Here is a 16,790-nt window from a genome sequence, read left to right as displayed (position 1 = left end):
TGAATTTGGCTAAAGATCTGTCAGTTTCTGTCAGTTTTCTTATTTCAAAGAACCAACTTTCATTTCACTGATTCTTTTCATTATTTTTACTTTAGTATCTCTTTCATTCACTTATGCTCCATTCTCAATAATCTCTCCCCACCCACTGCTTGGGATCTTTACTTCTCTCTTTCTCCAACGTTTAAGTGTTTATTAGTTTTGTTAAGTCTTTCCTGAAGTAATTGTGCTTTCAGCCAAAATGTGTGCAACATTCACAAAAGGAATCAATTGCAGGAAATTTTGCCTGTCAGGTTTCTCTGCAGGTCTGGTACTGAGAGCTGCAGGTTCTGCCCCTGGGTCTTCTCCGCGTTCACTGCCACCAGCAGAGCACAGCTTCACCTGCATTCTTCTTCATCACTGCCTGCTATGGCTCTCCACACTCACATAGCTAACCCTGGGCCACCTCTGGCCCTTTCCTGGGTCCCCAGTTTCCAATCTGAGTTCCAGAGCCCCAAGTGCCTCTGAGTTTTTCCTGGGTCACCCCTGGGAAGTCCTTTGGTTGTCATCAATCTTGACCCTAGTTTTGGAGGTGATATTATTAACCAATTCATTTAAAAGTTCCCAATTTTTAGGGCTATAAATATTCCTCTTAGGACTTCCTTTATTGTGTCCCATAGGTGTTCCTATGCTAGGCTTTCATGTTCATTCAATTATAGGGCTTTACTTTTTATTTCCTTAATAATTTCTTTGTTAACTCAAGTAATGCAATAGTTGGGAAATAAGACAAATAAACTGTTTGGAGTCAGGGCATGGATAAAGGACCCAGGAAGATAAAGTAATTAGTGGATAAATCAGCGAGTGCAATATTGTATTGAATAAAGTAGATTTGACTTCTGTTCTGGACTGGTAATTATGAGATTCCTCAGTATATACCCTGAAGTTTGTTTTCAAGACAGGGTACTTACAATCTAAGGCTGGTGTCATTATTCTGCAAGAAATACATGGGGGAGACTGATGTAAGGATTTCCTTGATGCGTCCCATCTGCCTTGGATGAACACAAGGCACTTTAGAGGATGTAATTAGTGTTTATGAAGACATCCTGTCATCTCCAACTCCCAAGTACAATCAGATCATTTCTATAATTTCTTATTTCTTCCAAAATTTGTCTCCAAGGACTCTTAGGGCGACCCATATAGGCATCACGCTGCACACACTACCAAGGAGGCTGCTATTTGCAACCATTGCACTTCGGATCCTTATTGGAAAGGGGACTTCATCAGCTTAGTTAGCGACAAACGTAGTATTATTTTTATGTTGAGGTACTTTATCCATTTAGAATAGATAAGATTCTAGTTTCATTCATCTACACACGGATATGCAGTTTTCTTTGTACCATTTTTTGAGGACCCCACTTTTTCTCGGGAGATTACTTTTGTCCAGTATGTCGAAAGTCAGGGGGCTGAAGTTAAAAAGGGCATGTATCTGGTTCCTCCATTATATTCCACTGGTATGTGTCAGTAAAATGCTATTTTTATTTGAGTTGTCCATATCTGAGTATCGTTCATTTTTTTCCCTTAGGGTTGCTTTGGCTCTTCTAGGTGTTTTGAGCTTCCATGAGGATTTTATGTTTTTCTATCTCTGTTAAAAATTGCATTGAGATTTTGAGTGGGATTGCATTTTCCATATAAATGTATCAGTGTGAACACAAAAGAAAGAAACAGCTGATGGTCAGACGCAAACTTCTCCTTGTTGCCCACTTAGCCTTCATAATGCCTTGTTATGATGAATTATAAAAGCAAACCCTTTTCATTATTATGAGTTGTGTTTATGCCCCCTTCCAAAACTTGAACAGTCTGAATATAAGTGAACAGAAAAGGTTTCAGACATTAGTTGCCGTATTTATTATAGCAAAATATTATAAGCAGCATGACAACAAAGATAGATGGAAGCAAACCTAAATAACGAGAAATTCATACAAAATTATATATCTAGCTCAATAGACATTTGGAAACATAGCCATGTAAAAGCTCCAAATATTATGAAATATTTATTAAGAAAATTTATCACCTCTCTATGATATTTTGTTTCAATATCCTTCGCATGTATCACAGAAATTCTACATTAGTGTTCTTGAATTGAATGATACTTCCCCCAGAAGATATTTGTAATATCTGGTAGCATTTCTGTCTGTTAAACCTGGAGTGATCATGCCTTCTGATTTTTCTTACAGAGGCACAGCGTGCTGCAAATAGCCTACAAAGCACAGACCAGCCCATTGTTCTTGACACAAGAAGGAATTATCTGGGTTGAAATAGTATGAATACCAATATTATATTGAGTACACACAATCCACAAAACAGAGAGAAATTCAGGCATTGTAATACAAGGAAAAAGACACAGCACAGTTTCATATGCAGACTTTTGTGTACAACTAGCAATTATTTCCTTAAGCATAAGAAATTGAAAAAGGTCTCATACTAGCTATATTAAATAACAAATATCAGCTTGTTTTTAAATAAGTGAGGTTTGATTATATTTTCCTAGACTCAAGTTTATCCAATTGGGACCATTTCTTCTAAGTCTTTACTAAATCCCTGGTGAGCTTCTTTTGAACCTAAACTGAAGACATGGAAAAACAAATATCAACACAAAGCCCTTGGAAAGAAAAGAAATAGTGGTTGAGTGAACACTTCTGTTAAAAAAATACATTTTACTGTTCATCGTGGCAAAACTCCCAAGGTTTAATGAAGCAAAACCATTGTGAAAAATAAATAAATGAGCAAGTAAGAAAAATTGTAAAAGTCCACTGATGTGAGAACACAGAGAATATAAGTAAAAGTAGTCCATAAAGTGAACTCCTTTGCTGTCATATGCAGAGTAAATTTGACATCTCCCAGAGAGATGTAATAGCAGGCTTTATATAGTTATCAGCCCAAATTTATCAAACTTGATCATTGTAGCCTGCAGAGTAACTAATTATGTTTGACAGAGGTTGAATCTTACCACTACATCCTCTTTGAAAACAGACTTTTTGCATTGAGGGGTTCCATAGCTGCCTTTAAAAATTTGGGAAAGCTGAATGGTTTGTTAGTTGTCATGAGATGCCCAAGGGAGTTAACAAAGGGGAGGCAGCCTTTCCTAAGGAGTGGCAGTGTTCTAACAACTGCATGCCTGATGTTCTGCTGGTGGCTTTGTTGTTTTTGTTGCACACACACCCACATCCACCCACCCCCCCCACACACAAATATACACATGCACACACCATATCCTCCACAAATTGCTGTGTATTATTTTTCCAATTCTGCTCCTGGCAGTCAGAGTTCTAGATCATCACTTTTCTGAGGGGATTCCCCTCCCAGACTTGTAGTTTAACTTTCTCAGACAGACACTAAACACACAGCTGTCACACTCCTCTTCATGTTTTGAATGAAAGACAATAATTATCTTCAAGCATGAACACACTGTTTTAAAGACATGAGGCATTAAACAGGCATGGTAGGATCTTCAGCTTGTATTTGGAATATTAAAAACAATTTGTATTATTTTTTATTATGCGTATGTGTATGCATCTTGGTGGGGTTTGCAATATGACAGTAGTTGCCAGGCTAATACAGACAAGGTAATCAGGTGCTCTGGAACTTGATTGAGGGTAAATGAACGGTACCAGCTCGGATGCTGGAACCAATCTCTCCTCCAATTTGAGGTCAACACATACTTTTACCCAGTAAGTCATCTGTGTGGCCCCAGTAGTTTAGATACCCAGTGAAGTAATTTAATTTGAAAGCTTAGTTTTCCAAGAATTCTATCTTGGGGTAATGGTTTTTAAAGGAGATACTTTTTCAAAGAGCTTAAACAATCAATGTTGATTTAATTATCCGAGGGCATTATTCTCCCTTAATCCAATTCTACATAATTTAGAACAGAACCTATTATTACAGACTGTCATTGTTTGTCCCTTAATGTAACCTCATTTGGTCACAAAACAAGACTGACAAATATGGCTTCTAAGGAATTTTTGTCCTTTTATTTGAAGTGTGTAAGAAAACAAGAACTTTGGAAATGAAAATTAACTTTCATAATGAGTAATAACTGTGATTGTTTCCATAATAAAAATAAAATTTCTTAATACTTTATACACATAAATGATCCTCTTGTAATCAGAGAAACTTCACTTTATCATGGAGGCACATGAAAGTAAGTGACAATTGAGTAGAGCTCATCACTCCACAGGATATTCATATTGCCAGCTCTAAGGCTCAAGAAACAACAACAAAGATGAGGGTAGGAGGTAAGAGATAAAAGACAGGCAGAAGCGCTGTGAAATGCTATCATGTGGCCATGACACAGCCAATGCAAGTATGAACCCACAACACAGCTGTCCAGTAGGTATGTACATGACTGCTATCAACAGTCATGCTGTGGGTCAGCAAAACCCTACATTTCCAAACTGAAAAATGAAATAATTACAGATTCCGTGTGAGAGGTTGATACTATTTCCAGTTGTGAGAACACTGCTGAAACTGCCATACTCCAAAAACATAGTACCAAACCCAGGGTCACATACAGGCTCCTGGTTCAAACTTGGGTCACAAAATTGGGGAAAAAGAAAGACATACACATATGAACATGGGAAGAGGACCTGGGACAGTAGGTTAAAAAAATAACAATGCACTCTTTGAGTTTTGTAGTTTTTTATCTCAGCTATCGAGTCTGAGTGTGCAGACCAGAACTGTTTCAACTCTTCATGCTGTGTTTTGTTTCTCATACCATATCATCACTTTGAAAACTATAAATTAATTTTTATTCATGATTGAAGACACCACAAATGAAGTATTTTAAGGCTTTAAAGTAAAACATAATACAGGGTCCATTTGGATGTGTCTTTTAAATTTTTGGTGTGCATTGCTCCAGTTTTATGTAATTTAGTTACATTTTCTGAATAGACAAAATATATTATATATGTTTTTCCATATTAAATGTTTGAACATTAAACAGGATTTAATTAGGTATGTATTTTTTTCAATCTCCCAATTGCATTTTGATGGACTCCTTGGTTATTCAATTAACATGTGAATAATTTGCATAAAGTCTATTTATACTCTATGGACTATTGCAGAATCACTTGATATTTTCCCTGTTATATTAATGGATCCATTTACTATTGTACTAGTGGGAAATGAAGTCCTGTAATTGGAATCTAGTAAGATACTTTACAGCTTATTAGCTTAGGGGTAATTATCTGCATGTTATATTGCCAATTGAATTGCAATTGAAAGCAGCTCATTATAATATTTAAGAGAAGTGGCAACAAAAATAATTAAATTGTTACAGTAACCCCTGACTTCCAATGAAAATGAGCACATGCATTGAAATACTATTCTTTAACTTGTACACAGTTGTGTTCCTTTTTGATAACTGCTATTTTTCTCTGTTCCTTTTCTTTTTTCTTTTTAAAATTTGCTGCTTGCCATTGCAGGAAGTAGAGGTTTGTATGCTATTTTTCTGTTTCATATATTATTTTAGATTTTATGTGAATCTATGTATTTTAATTGATCATATACACTTAAGCCATCCTATTTTCCTCTCTTAGGATGATTATTTCCGCACCTGGAGTCCAGGAAAGCCATTTGATCAAGGTAAGAGCCTTATTATTGTAAGAAAAAGACATTTAAATGTTAATATCTGCTATACTGTAGAAATGTTATTTATTGCTTAGAATTTAAAATGCTAAACACATAAACATGCATGAGTGGAAAATATATGCAGTAACTCTGTTTATTTCAGTATAATAAAGTTAGAAAGGAGATAATTAGGTACATGATTATGTCAGAATGCCACTTACTTTTAGAAACATGGTTTAGATTGCTGATTTGAGAAATTAGACTTTATTTACCATGTTTATTTTTATTGGTTGTTACAAGGCACTTCATCTAGTTTTCAGGGGTATCCATCTAGTAGTATATGCATTTGTGAAATTTTGAAAAGACATATATTATTACTGTCTCCACTTTATTTTATTAAAATGTTTTATCTGAATGGAAAATCGTTGGTGATTACATGCAACAAAGGTCTTAGTAACACCATAAAAGAAATGCTAGACACCAAATAAAATTCTTTAGCTCAATATCTATAGCTTGGGTCCTGGTTAGCTCATGTAAAGAAGGATCTTTACACTGAACAGCAAGCATATGTCATGAGAATGCGAGCATCTTCATCACCACAATCATAATAACACAAAATAAGAAGTGCGTAAATAACTAGGTCTGTGATGCTGGGTACAGAATGCTATTTACAGTTTCAAATCAAGAAGCATCTACTGCAGAGGACTCTCTTCTCAGCACACGTAATATTGAAGCAGTATTCTTAGGACTCAGGCAGTGTCCTATGGGTGGAATGAAACACCTAAGTCAATTATACAGAAAATAAAAGCTGGTTTAGGGCATGTTTCTGAAGGTTCTGTTACAAGAGAGATCTGCCTGTTGTTGATGGGTACCTGGTGAGGGGGAATATTGTGGAACAAACCATTCACATCACAAACAAGAAGCTAAGAGAGAAAAATAAAGAGTTCAGAGTTACCTGACCTCCTCCCAGTGCATGCTGGTCCAGGAACTGCGCACCAGCAAGAATGCACCTGTTAACGATCTCCTGTCTCACATCACTTCTACATTAGAATACAATCCTTTAATGCTTGGATCTTCAAGAGAGCATTTAATAATGAAAGTAACAACTCACATCTAGAATATTTGTAAGTTAGTTTAAATAATCTGTAGTTCTGGCTGTGTATCAACACAACCAGACAATCTCAACCTGGCATGTGAAGCAGGCATTGGCACCCAAGTCATGATTCAAACTTCATTATCAACCTCACATTATATTTCTTATCATATACATTATCTACATTCACATTATGTCACACTATTACCCCTGTTGTTATTTATTGAATCTCGGACTAGGATTTAAATAATTTTTTTCTCTTAGTTTGCTAGTAAGTCATGCCAGTGTGCTCAGGAAAAATGCAATGAAAATGTTATGTGAAGCAGAATTAAATTCATTTGTGTCTCTTCTTAGAAAATGAATTTTTATGATGGGATCATAAACCCTGACCACAGACAATTATCTGTAAACACTCAAACTTGTTTTTTGTAAACGCTGTTATAATAAAGATGCTTTGGTGACCCCTGTATGTGGAGAGAATGTATTGAATTGTAACTTCTCTTTGCTTGTATGAAACTGATTAGCACAGTAAAGGCTGCTAAAAGCAAATACAGGAATGATTTAATCTTCAATGAGCAATATTATGATATGATCTTGTAATATATACAACATAAGTATTCTATTTATTGGAGCTAATTTTATGATGAAATTTAACTAAGATTTATAAAGATTATCTAATATAGTTATTATATTTTATACTTATTAGTTTACTTAACCCTTACAATAGCTTTTGAGAGTTAGATGAGGCTATTGAAGAATTGAGGAAGTCAACTTCTTTCCCGGGTGAATGTCCTCGAAGGAGAAAAAGCAAGGATTTGAATTGGGGAGGTCTGTCTTCTGATGACAGGACCCTAACTACTATTTTCTATTAATAATCATAAAGTAACAGTAAAATACAAGAGTTGAATTCCCATTGCAAATACATTTCAGATTATACAGTTCCATTGTTCAGAGTAAGGTTTGTTTATGTGTATGCATGTAGTTTATAGTGAGCACCCTTCCCTTCTTACCATCAAAAAGTCTGTGTATATTTATTGTTACACAGTAATAGAAAAAAACCATGTCACTACTTGCTATACTATAGGCCTACAATGTTTTTTATACTATCAGATCTTAAATTTTGATAGGCAGGACATATAAGCACACATAAAAATTGTATCTATTTTAGAAGAATATTAGATTGAGATGCATTGCCATCCCATTTTTGAACCACTGTAGGAGGAATAGAATATTTCAATCTCCCATAAGATCTGAATAAGACAGAATTAAAATGTACTAATTTCTAATGCATTTTTAATTTTTATATAACATTTTTTCCTTGCAGAGTCATATTTAAAAGCTAATTGATATGTTCAATACAAGGTAAATTAGAAGGCACTTAATGCATGCTTAGATTTTTAGCATATTTTATTTATGAATATATATATATATGTCTTGGAAACATGAGTCAATTGCTTATCCTTATGATTTAAGTGTGAATTATATATTTTGTTAAAAGAGTGAGGGGAAAGTTGTTAATTGTTGCATTTTTTGGGAGGGGGTTTCCAGACAGTATTTGTCTTTGGCTTTGGAGGATGACTTGGAACTGGCTGTTGTAGACCAGGCTGGTCTTGAACTCAGAGAAATCTGCCTGCCTCTGCCTCCCAAGTGCTGGGATTAAATGCATGCGCCACCACTTTCCTAAAGTTATTGAATTTTTATATACTGCCATTTTTGCCTTTTTGACCAAGTACTTTTAGTGTTGGATATTACTTCCATTTTCAATTGTGCATCAAAATTTTTCCTGTGTGCATGCATAAAATATGGACAAATACGTAAAACTATGTTGGTCTATATATAGTTATGCACAAATACACATACATTCTTGCCAACTAGTTTCTTGTTCATATATATGTCATGTTTCACAGTTTTTAATGTAGCAACTTTTAAAAGTCTCATTTAATATTCTGTTAACTCATCACAACATCTCTAGTTTTCTTTTTTATCTATTAAAATAAGTAACTAGGATGTTGGGGAGCTATAATGGCTTTGTGTGTTTAAGTAAAACCATTTTGATTATTGTAGCTCTGCTTACAAAATGTAATAAAGTACACAGATGCAAAAATAAATTGCTTTGCATTTCTCCATGTTGATTTCTCTGTGCTATTACTCCTCTTCATTAGTGTGGTTAATCATGAGTTGACACAACTGAAATCAACTGAAAAATAGTTTTAATGAGGACATGCATCTTCTCAAGTAAGGCATAGGCTTTGTATTCTATGTTTACTCTGAAAAAATTAAGGAGAAATTCATAAGTGAACATAGAGTTATAGAAAAACAGGTTTAAAATAATTTAGTAATGCTCTGAATCAATGAATCAATTCACAGCAGGTTTTAAGGACAAGCATGCACTTTTTTCTCTTAACCCTGCTTTGTCTGTGAAACAGATTGATTAGTGTAAAAGGAAAATTACTAGAATTTTCAACAGTACTTAAACTTGTTTAGAGAACCTGTTTGAATTAATGAACTGTATTTGAACCAGTTATCTTTACAAAGAAGCATGTGATAAACACATAGAGAGACACACAGACACATAGACACACAGAGACACAGACCCACAGACAGACACACAAATAGTACACACACAGACCCAGAAAGACACAGGTACAAACATATAGACACACATAGATATAAATATAGACACACAGACATGCATTGACACACACACAGACACAAAAACACACAGACACTGACATGAACACAAAGACACACACAGAGACACAGACAACCACACACAGACATACACAGAGACACACATAGACATAGACGCAGATACAAAGGCACATGTAGATAGAGACAGGGATACTTACACAGGTGTGTAGACACACAGAGACACACATGAAAACACATACATAGCCACACACAGACACACACACTAGAGTGGGATGAATGATAGATGAATAGTGTATGCTTTCTGTAATGCCCAAGTTTTTTTATAAATATGTATTAGTTACTTTTCTATTTGCTGTTACAAAATGCCTTAGGAATAGAGGAGAGCAAGAAAAGAAATACCTCAATATAGGGACCCAGCATAGGTTTACAGAGAGGTGTGGAAATAGGAAATTTTCAGGGATCCTCAGGGATGACCTCAATTAAGAATCCAGGCTGTAGTAGACAGACTGCCTTTGATGCCCTCCCCATATAATGAGATTGATGACTACCTTAGTTGCCATCCTAGAGCCTTCATGCAGTAGCTGATCAAAGCAGAAGCAGGCATCCACAGCTAAACACTGAACCATACTCCTGGAATCCAGGTGTATAGAGGGAAGAGGGATGAGCAAAGGAGCCAAGACCATGCTGAAAAAAAAATACACAGAAACAGTTGGCCTGACCTAGTGAGAGCACAGGGACCCCAGTCATAAAGCTGGGGAACCAGCATTGGACCAAATAAAGTCCGCTGAATGTGGGTGCCAGCTAGTAGGCCTGGGCAGTCTATGGGACCTCTGACAGTGGAGACAGTGTTTATCCCTAGTGCACAAATGGTCCATTCTTTATGGAGAGATACTATTGCAGCCCAGATACACAAAAGATGGCCTGGGCCCTCCCTCAAATGATGTGACAGACTTTAATGATCCCCTGTGGTAGGCCTCACTATACTTGCGGAGTGGATGGGGGGTAGGTTGGGGGAGTTGGTGGAAGGCATCTGAGAATGGGAGGTCAAGGGAATGGGGAAATTGATATGTAATATAAGATTATTTCTAAAATTAAAAATGTATGAAAAATAAAATTTAAATTTAAAAAACTACCTTAGGAATCTAACTAAGGAAGGATTTATTTTGGCTCAATGGAAGTGTAGTCCATCTTGCCAGGGATATATGGTCTCATCTACACTTAGGAAAAGAGAGCTATGAATGCTGTTGCTCCATTCTAATCCCCCTTTACAACTCGTTCGTGGGTCCCAGCCTATGGATAAGCACATGCCAAATCCAGAATAGTTCTTCTTGTCTCAGGTAGGCAAATCTAAACACCTGTAGAAATGGCCCAGAGGTGTGTCTCCTAGGTAAAGCCAGACCCTGACAAGTTGGCAGTTATTAGTCATCACCCCACAGGAGCCTGAGGTTGTTTCCCCTTGTTTCTACAAGGGAGAGGATTGTAATTAACAGATTGATAAGAAGCCTAGAGAAAAACATATCAATTTCTTTCTTGAAATGCCAATTTCATGTGATAGCTGAGTTCCCTGTTTTGCAGGTATCTGGGGCTTGAAATTAGTAATATAGCTGTAGATTTCATAAAGATTGTTTAGTCACTGTGACAATTTGGAAATGTCGTGTCCTCCGGATCAAGTTCTCTGTGTGAGGACAAACAAAATCCTACTGCTCCATTAGACTGGATTTAATTTAACAGATTGTAAGGATAGGTATGTAAAGCCATTTTTACACCCAGGATGCTGAAAACCTTGTGAGGACAAATGCAGGGACAGGTAGCCATGGAATTAGATGAGGCATGTGCCAAGTTTGTAATGAGGGTGGATGACAAAGGGGACTCCTCTGTTTGACAGAACAGTCACTCGTTTAGGCATGTGCGTAGCCATCATTTCTTTCTTTTCATTCTCAGTTCTCGAGGCTTCCCCTCATTCTCATTAGTTAGTTCCACTTATTTGTGCACAGTCTTTCATGACACACCAGTCAGAGCCAAATTTGTGCCTTAATTATCAACATCTGGCTGCAAAACACATGATGGGGAAATTCCATCTGGAGCTTTTGGTCTCATAAATGACTATATCTGCCCATTATATTATGTTTATAACTATTTCTAAAATTTAAAAAACTAAGTGTTTTCACAACTACACCCTAATGTTGGTTCTTTTCTTCCTTTAAATACAGTGATGTACCTGAAACATACATTCTATAGATTGGACTTTCTAATGCCTAAAGTATAACTTGTTTACATAAGTGTTATGTGTTTCCTACTCTTATTTTGGGCATTTCTTAGTAATATTCTGAAACAAAGAGTTGGTCTGATCTGTATTTCACAATAGATGCATGGTGTGCCACAATAGGACTTTGTTTAAAGGCTTGGAGCCTTTTGATTTAGTTTTAGTGAAAAAAAACCAGTGCTTTATTAAAATTCATTGAGTGCAATACACACAGATGACTGCATTATTTTACAAATGACTTTCAATCATTTAAAACATGAATTTGAGTCACTGTTTAATGTGAATAATTATTTGATCAATTCACATGGTTTTATTTAAGGAGTTTGAATCATTTTATACAAAATCATGTTTGGGTGCTGACATTCAAATGCTAACAGCTATATTGATTCACCTCCTATGTTGGGTTTATTGGCCATACTAACAACTTTGCATCATAGAATCATTCTATACTCCCAAAGTAATCTATTCAGAAATTATATTCTGTGAAAGCACCTATATTAAATGTTCATTAATTCCATGCTATGTTTAGAACATCTAAGAAATGGCTGCCAGGTGAAATGTGTATTTCCTTTATTTAGTCCTTGATTGTCTTATTTCTCATCAGTCCTAAAGGGTAAATCAATTCTACATTTTTATTGTTTTAATCAAACAGTGTACTGTGTCCAACGTGTAACAAAGTTTGTGAAACACATCTGGTTTGGAATTATAAATTTAAACTGAAATTAGTCACATCTCATTTGGTATATAGGGCACTTTCTTATACAGGTATATAAGAAGTAAAATTATGTATATTTCTTTTCAATAAAATCATCTATTAGGAAAATTTGAATCAAATTTGTGGAGCAGAACATGGGGTTGGTCAAATTTGGACATAAAGTATTTTTGATTTAAGAAGAAAATTTCTTTTATTATGAATCTTGTTATGCAAGCGTGAATAATATTCACTGCATCTATTAAGCCATTTTAAATTAAGAACCAATCATTTTATATATCAATTCCCCCATTCCTTCTCCCTCCCATCCTCCTATGCCCCCTAGCATCCCCGCAACCCATCCCCTACCAGCTTCTCAAGGAGCGTGAGGCCTTCCATGGGGGATCATCAAAGTCTTTCCCATCATTTGGGGGAGGGCCTGGGCCCTCCTCCTTCACATATCTGGGCTGAAATTGTATCCCTCCATAGGGAATGGGCTCCCAAAGTCCATTTGTTCACTAAGGATAAATACTGATTCAAATGTAGAGGTTTCATAGACGGCCCAGGCCTCCTTATTAGATACTTCACTGGGTAAAATAAGTGATTCTAGGTCATTGCTATACAAGAGAATTAATGCATTCTTTGTACAGTGAAAGTATTTAGACTTAGTCTCTAAATACTTTTAATTACAGTTCTTTAGTGTATTATTTGTTTGTATACATGCCTCGAATCAGAAGTAGGAGGAATATTTGACTGTGCTGGTGGATAATCTTCTTAATTAGGGACCTTTGTGGACAGTGATAAGATAGTAATAAAATTAAATACTTGATGTCAACTTCTGGCTTCTGTATGTGGCTGCACCCCTACAAACATGCATAGACATACCTAAAATACACACGTCTGCATAAGTCACATACATTTATAGAAAAAGGACATAAGATATGTTGAGGGCTAGTAGTTAAACGTTTGATCATCAACAACATATTTGATTATATTTTGCATAGAGTCACTGTAGAGGAAGTTGACATTTAAAACTTGTTTGGAAATGTTAATACCATCATTTTGAGTGTGTAACATTGTGTGGTTTGTAGTTAGTTCATTCCTTGGAAATACCTTATGATAAACAATAGACAACAGAGTATATGACATACAGGATATTTCAGAGACATCGAGTCTTTCTGTAGAATAGTCTTGGATGCTTTACTTTCACATGTCTTACCCACAATGCTGGCCATGACTACCAAGTTCATGTAGCACTGAAATTATTAAAATGGTAGAGCCAGACTAGCAAGATGACTCATGTGTGAAAGCATTTGCTGTGCAAACCTGATGACCTGAGTTCAAACCCAGAACCCAAGTAAGAAAGCTGGATGAGGACACTCTCATATGGATTCCTACCCCCAAATACTCCTGTGGAAAGACAGCAAGCAGAGGTAGGACACACAACCAGAAGCTCATATTTCAGTGAAGTAGAGATTCTGCCTCAGAGAGAAAGTGAAAACAGACAAAAACAGAGAAACAGTTTATGAAAAGTTATCTTCTGACCTTTCCCTGAATGCCTTGCATGCATTCCCCAGTGCATGTGAATGAACATAGACACACACACACACACACACACACACACACACACACACACAACATAAGTAAATAAAGCGAATATTTAAATATTTTAAAAATTATTACTACATTCATAGTTTCCCATTGTTTTCTATTTTAGTGTCCTGTATTTGTCTCTTCCAATATGTTGCCTGTTTGTCTGTTTATATTACATACTATGTATATATGTTAATATTAGAAATTGTATCAACTTTTAGACTGTGACTGTTTGAAAGGAGATACTTGGTTTCTCCAAAATCTGACTCTGCACTTCTGCATAAACTGTTGCACCTAGTGAAGTCAGTGAGCTCAGGAAAGACACCTTGCAATTGGGAGGGGAAAGTGGGAGTGAATTGGCGATGAATTCTCTTTTATTTTTACCTTGACTTCAACATAAGAAAATTTGAAATTTTAAGTTTTCTTGAAATATGGAAAATATTTCCTATACATTATTGCATATTTAATTATTTCTACAATTTAAAACAACGTTCACAAGGCCAGTTGCAACTAAGATAACATGTCCCTCTGAAGAAAGTTGTATTAGACATGTGCTGTTTTAAATTAATGTTGGTGCACAAACGCATTCATTTTCATTGCGAGATTACCATGCATATACAATATCTCACCTTTCTCTCATTTGTCCCCGCTTCTCACTCCCATTATTTTTCATTACAACCACGGAGCACAAAGAGAATTAAAGAGAATAATGGTCCTTGTTGTCAGCTACCTTTCTCCTCCCATACTCTTCCAACCCTTTGCTGTCCACAGTGGGTTGGATCATTTCCCATCAGTTAACATTCAAGACAATTGTCCATGGATGCACATCTCAATCTAATCTTGATGATTCCTCATTAAGACTTCCTCACAAAGTAATTCAAAGCTGTGTCAAGTGGTCTGTGAAAACTTTCCACCAAATGACTATTACTGTCTACTCACATTCCAATCTATAAATAGAAATTAATGCTTCTTTCATAACACTAGTGTAGACTATGTGAGCCTGAGAATTTTGCTTAACCCATGAAAACACTAAAATGGATAACAGTAGCAATAGATGTCAATAACATGTATTCCTAAGAGCAGATATGATAGCTTCTTTACCTACAATCTTAAAGAACAAAGGTAATCTTTTTTGTGCTCCAAGACACATGACCTTGTGTGCTTGTTGAGACATAAAAGGGATCGCAAATGCTCCTTGAAGGGCTGTAGAGATGGCTCGATTGGTCAAATGGTTGCTGCACAGCCGTGTGGACCTGAAATGGATGGCCGCAATCCCAGTAAACAGTTAGTGCGGCGGTGTGTTTCTTTACCTCTAACAGGGGAAGAGATAGGCAGATCAAAAGGTCCAGGGCTATCCCATATAGCTGGAATGGTAATGTCCAGATCCAGACAGAGACCTTGTCTCAGAAGCCTGACATGGAGAAGTGATTAAGGACGATATAATGATGCCATGCTCTGGCTTCCATGGTACATACGCATGCGTGAATGCTCGCATGTGCATGCACACACACACACACACACACACAAATGCTAAGTAATAAATTACTTCAGTATCAGGGTTTTTAAAAACCCTGTGTTAAAGCTAGCACTCTTGACTTCCTAGTGTGCACTAGTATAACGTTTAGGATGATGGTGATGTCGTGCGAGCACAATATCTTGACTATTGTATCCTGGCAGCAGGCAGCAACTAAATTAAATCACAGCAGGCAAATCATGGGCAGCTCTGCTGAGCATGTCTGCTAAGCATGAACAATATCGAAATGAAGCCATTACGTGTAATTGAAGAACTCATATGTTTGTGTGTACTTCTCAATAAAACTAAAATGAATAAATCCAAATCAACTTAAAATATAAAATAACTAGCACTTATTGCTTCATTAGAATCTTAAGAAACAATAATGAAAATAGGACTCTTGTCTGCATTCTCCAGGAGCTAAATAGAAATGCCGATTAGAAATTCTAAACTTGAACACAAAAACAAGTTCTCATAAAATTTTCATTTAAAGGTGAGCTACTCTCTTTTGTCATTTTTGCTTTTCTATGATAATGAAATTGGTATGAGAATGATGCATGAATCCTAATAGGATTCAGTATTTTCTTTTCAATGCTAAGAAGTATTTCTTATCTTAAGAAATCATGTATGCTTATAACGGTTCAGTGGTAAGTATGCAGTGTCTGTTAGGGATAGTGTAATGGTACCTTGTATTATTTTTAATATTTGTACCAGCTTATTAAGCAATCCACAGACAAGAACACTAACAATTAACAGCATAGTGTAGGAAGCAAATTAACTCCTAGCCCTACATCTCATCCTTTCCCACAGGGCAGTCTTCAAGCTCGATTATTTGCCCTGTTGCTATTTCTGACCAATAGATGCTAATATCCTGCTTGCTGTACCAAACAGTATAACAGTGTCCATCCCGTACCTTGAGATTTAATTTATAACATCTTTATATTAATTGCATTAACATAATTAAATGTTAGACTTTGTATTAATGAGCTAAAGCATGTGTGAAAATGATACTCATATGCTGGTTTCATATAATTACCCTTTTGACCCAAAATGTAAACTGCTCAAAGACTTTTAAGCTATTTAATAACATTGTTTGGCTTTCTCTGTCTTATGACTGTGGATTGCTCTTCAGCCTCCTCCTCTTGTTAGTTCAGATTTTCTGTTAATTTATTGAAGCAACACAGTAGTTGATACTTCCAATTTTAAATTTACAAAAATGTGGATTTTGTACTGCAAATAAAAATAAGTGTGTAACAGCATGAACTAAAATGATTAATTACTAACTAGAGGGACTCTAAGTAAGTCAGATAATGACAGGTTTATCTAACCTTGTACCCCTTCCATGCTCAAAAATGTTTTTTTAAAAAAGCATTATATGTCTAAA

At 35.9% G+C, this 16,790-nt stretch overlaps 1 protein-coding gene and 1 non-coding gene across 4 annotated transcripts in view; one reads left to right on the top strand and one right to left on the bottom strand.

Annotated features, from left to right (window-relative positions):
• The window catches only part of Spock3 (SPARC (osteonectin), cwcv and kazal like domains proteoglycan 3), a 347,623-nt gene that overhangs the window by 136,307 nt on the left and 194,526 nt on the right, over nt 1–16,790 (top strand). For 2 of the 3 annotated variants that reach the window (XM_005075174.3, XM_005075173.4), the window contains exons 3-4: nt 5,457–5,465; nt 5,571–5,616. In XM_005075174.3, the coding sequence (XP_005075231.1) occupies nt 5,457–5,465; nt 5,571–5,616 (55 nt within the window). The remainder of the gene's footprint in view (nt 1–5,456; nt 5,466–5,570; nt 5,617–16,790) is intronic. The other variant, XM_040742237.1, reaches the window with a different exon arrangement.
• On the bottom strand, nt 1,141–1,275 carry LOC121139174. The gene has a single exon (XR_005876021.1). It is a non-coding gene; the product is annotated as a small nucleolar RNA SNORA70 (small nucleolar RNA).

The sequence above is a fragment of the Mesocricetus auratus genome, unplaced genomic scaffold (assembly GCF_017639785.1).
Source record: "Mesocricetus auratus isolate SY011 unplaced genomic scaffold, BCM_Maur_2.0 Super-Scaffold_6731, whole genome shotgun sequence".
NCBI classification, from domain to species: Eukaryota; Metazoa; Chordata; class Mammalia; order Rodentia; family Cricetidae; genus Mesocricetus; species Mesocricetus auratus.
Note: the sequence above shows the minus strand (reverse complement) of the source record. Positions and strands in the feature narration are given on the sequence as shown.